The 4,142-nt window shown below is 50.0% G+C and overlaps 1 protein-coding gene across 3 annotated transcripts in view; it reads left to right on the top strand.

The window, feature by feature from the left end:
* Window positions 1–3,776, top strand: part of LOC135089326 (homeobox protein araucan-like) — an 18,852-nt gene extending 15,076 nt beyond the window's left edge. For all 3 annotated transcript variants that reach the window (XM_063984875.1, XM_063984892.1, XM_063984883.1), the window contains exons 5-6: window positions 10–181; window positions 873–3,776. In XM_063984875.1, coding sequence (XP_063840945.1) covers window positions 10–181; window positions 873–1,468 — 768 coding nt within the window. In that variant the 3' untranslated portion in view covers window positions 1,469–3,776. The remainder of the gene's footprint in view (window positions 1–9; window positions 182–872) is intronic.
* The last annotated feature ends 366 nt before the right edge of the window (window positions 3,777–4,142 follow it).

Genomic DNA, 4,142 nt, shown 5'->3' with positions numbered 1-4,142 from the left:
TCCTCGCAGGTGTCCACGTGGTTTGCAAACGCCCGCCGACGACTGAAAAAGGAAAACAAGATGACGTGGGAGCCGAGGAACAAGACCGACGACGACGATGACGATGACGACGACAAGGACGACGATAAAATTGACGACAAGGATGATAAAGATGACGACGACAAGAAGGACGATAAAGACAGTAAGTAGTTTCTCTCTCTCTCTCTCTCTCTCTCTCTCTCTCTCTCTCTCTCTCTCTCTCTCTCTCTCTCTCTCTCTCTCTCTCTCTCTCTCTCTCTCTCTCTCTCTCTCTAGTCTGTGAATGTGTTGTGTAAGTGTGAAAAGCCCCTGAGGAGTAACAACAGTAGTATACACAGTAGTAAGCAAGAAGCCTCCAGTGTGTTGGTAGTAGTAGTAGTAGTAGTGACAACCCGTGGATGCGGCGATAAGCAAGTAACGTGCCGCCCCCACTACAGAAGCCCTGGAAGTGGGGGATCAAGCTGCGGGAATACCCTCTGTGGTGCTGTCGCTGGCAGCTTTCTCACACCCCCGGTGATAATGCTGGTCGACAAGGGATTTTGTTCTGTTTCCAAAGTACTCGTCGCGCTACTTCTACCAATTAGTTTGTTTTGTTGTTTTGTAACGGCGCGTTGTCTGCCTTACTCTTGCTGGTGCTCGTGGTGGTGGAGGCGATGGTGATGGTGTGTAAGATTGTTGGTTTATTGTTGTTGTTGTTGTTGTTGTATGTGTGTGTGTGTGTGTGTGTGTGTGTGTAAGCAGGAAACGCATGATGATATGCAGTAGGTTTATTTAAAGATAACCTTTTTTTATCGGCATCATAAGCCGGTGGTTTGTTTCTCTACTAATCTCTTCCTTCGCTGTGCCTCCCGCAGTTCTGTTCAGTGATGGAGAAAAGGACAAGAAGGATATTGATAGTGGCCGGTCCAGCGCGGGGGCGGGAGGTACTGGCGCTGGCTCCCCCGGGGTGCCGCCCACTGACGTCGCCCACCCAAAGCCACGCATCTGGTCGCTCGCGGATATGGCCACGTCGGGTGCCGTTGGCAGTGCGAGCGCCGGCGGCCTCGGGGGCCTGAGTGCTGGGGCGGGCAAGATCATGGGCGGCGGGATGGCGCGAGGCCTGCACCTGGAGGGGTCGCCTTACTCCCGCCCTCTCTTCCCTCACGCCTCCTACCCCTACATTCCTCCCAGCGTCAGCGAGTCTCTCCTCTCCTACTCCTACAGCAAGTCCTTGGCGGCTGGCTTCCCCCCCGTGAGTCTGACTGACGTGACCACCGCCAGCCTGCTCGCCCCGAGTCCACTCGTCCACGACCTTTCCCGACATGACCTCACGCGACCAGAGATTTCACGTCCCGAGGCCATCCGACCCGAACCATCCCGTGACCTGCCTCGTGACCTGCTCAGACACGAACTTGCCCGACCGGAGCCGCAGCGACCAGAACCACGCACCCCGATGGACAAGGACGTGTGATGTTCCCGCGCTACCCACACCCATTCCCATGTGTGTTGAAAGTGTCAGGACTATGTTAAGTCTGTTCGTCGCAGCCCGCCGCCCACCGTGGCTCGCGTGGCGAAGGCTGTCTCGTCAGAACTGAACCAAAAAAGGACCAAAGTGGCCCAGCCTCCCGTCAAAAGTCTCCGTGACGGGGGGAGGGTGCCGCGCCCAGCTTGCCGGGGACAAGGTGCCACCAAGAGAGGCCGCGAGAGGAGTGTTGGGGCCAGTGGGGGAGGGCAGCAGGGGAGGACCCGTGACTGACCGACCGGCGAGAGGAAGCCACAGTGCCGCTGACTGACTTGTCACAAAAATAGTTGCAATGGAGAACTTTTCTCTTTAGATGTAATTATGAAATCAGCTATCTATAATTTCCGACGGACAGCAACTGTATTACGGTAGACGCCAAAGATATTTAATTTAGTATGTTCCTGTACGCTACGTTTACGAGTTCAATATTCTTTATAATTTATTATCATAATTTCATTATTATTATTATTAATATTTTATTATTATTATTATTATTATTATTATCATTATTATTATTATTATTATTACTATTATTATTATTATTATTATTATTATTATTATTATTATTATTATTATTATTATTATTATTATTATTGTTATTATCCGAGAGACTTGTGTACCTCAAGAGTGCTGGTGGTGGTGGTGGTGCAACAACACACAAACATATCAACCCTAGGCAACCAGTGGCACCAGAGGGCGTGGTGGGCGGAGGAGGAAGGCAGGCGGCGGATGAATTGGATGGGTCGACTGACACAGACAAATGAAACAAGAATTAAAACTTGAAAAATATTTATCGTGGGAACATCTCGTGTCAGCAGAATTCTGAAGATCTTTGGATTGCAAGTGTACGAGGATGAAAACAATGCTGGAGATTTTTTTTTTTTTTCTCTCTCTCTCTCTTTCGCTCTCTGGAGTGGACGCAAGACACAGCAGCTGTTGTGAGTCGCGTCATCTTAATATTCACTGAGTTAATCCACTCGCCTCCAGCACAGCATCACACGCGCCCCTTTGCCAGGTCGTCCTTCTTAAGTGGTGTGACGCTTGGGAATGACCCTTGTGGACGGCTACATCGATCTCCAGCCGCCGCCGCGACCACCACCACCACCACCACCACCACCACCACCACCCCAACAAGTTACCTCACCACACCGCGGATCACGTGGAGGCTCGTCTCAGCCAAGTGCCGTGGCGGCGTCCCTTCCCTCGTGCCAAATTCATTCACATAGCGTGTTATGCGCGTGCCAAATGTCCCGAAGAAACAAAAGTAAGCACAAGATATTAATTGATGAGTGAGACAAGGTTTTAACTTGCCGGGAAAATCCTGTATAACTTACAAGCTATTCCCGACTAAGTAAAGTGTGTCCATGTTACGTTACGGTGGTTCACGTGTTGCAGGGAATGTGTTAAGTTTTCTTCATGCGGATGTTGAGGACTTCTTGTGTTGACGGCCACTGTCCTGTCGCTTAAGGTGGTCACGCTGGCGAGGACGAGCCAGCAAGGATGATGTGTCAGCGTAGGCAACTGTGCCTGGCTACACATGTACTGTATGTAAAAAGAATAATCCTTGCACGACTTCAAGCACTAAGTGTACGGATCCTGACTCCTTTTCCCTCCCTCCAGTTCCATTGCCCTTTCTCCTCCACCTTCACATCCACCTCCACGTCCACGTCCACGTCCAAACCCTTTTCACCTTACCCACCTGCACCTTGCATACAGACTCGTCAGGCGTCACGCAGGCCCCTGAGGGTGAGGCACGAGGAGGCGCACCCGCCGCCTCACCCTCACCCACCACAGCAGAAAGTAACGCGTTGAGGCAACCGCTGCCTGAGGGAGAACCTGACAGTGTTGCTGCAGCAGAAGGGGACAGGAGGGCGAGGAGTTTGGTGGCGGGTGCTGCGAGAGATAAGCACACACACACACACACACACACACACACACACACATACACAGGAGAATCAGGGACAGCAGTAGACTTTTACCACCATCTTCCTCTTTCACACGTTCTCTCTCTCGGTCGTTCGTGGGGAGGCGGAGTGGTTCTCACTGTCTTCTCTCCCCACTGGGGCCTCTTCCCCACCACCACCACCACCACTACCACCACAACCCGTGCGTGGGCCGCCCTTTGCTGTCCGCCACCCTCGAGATGACGCCGTGTGTTACCTAACTTAAGAATTTCCTATAAAAGTGATTTTTTTGTACATATTGTATTATAAAGATGATATTTGAACAAATAAATGATTGTGATAATTACACTGAACCCTGGACTCTGTAGCCTTGTCATGGTACAACCCTTTAAGTGATACTACGTGTCACTTTAATACTGTAAGTTACTATTCATGTCACTCATATACCCACGCGCATTATACAGACTCTTCTTAATCATGCACTTCTTTCACATTCCTTGGGGGCGAAGAGCGACACATGTATGTTCTAGGACTGCTTTTGTTTTTCTTGCACATTCTCTTGTGACTCATTTTCTTTTTGCTATTTTTTTTTTATATGGCCTCTTTTATATATAGTTTTCTTCTTTTAACCAATGTCAGTAAGTTCAGTAATCATTCCAACTGTTCTCTCTCTCTCTCTCTCTCTCTCTCTCTCTCTCTCTCTCTCTCTCTCTCTCTCT

Source organism: Scylla paramamosain, chromosome 3, assembly GCF_035594125.1.
Source record: "Scylla paramamosain isolate STU-SP2022 chromosome 3, ASM3559412v1, whole genome shotgun sequence".
NCBI classification, from domain to species: Eukaryota; Metazoa; Arthropoda; class Malacostraca; order Decapoda; family Portunidae; genus Scylla; species Scylla paramamosain.
The sequence above is the reverse complement of the archived record's forward strand: the minus strand, read 5'-3'. Positions and strand labels throughout refer to the sequence as shown.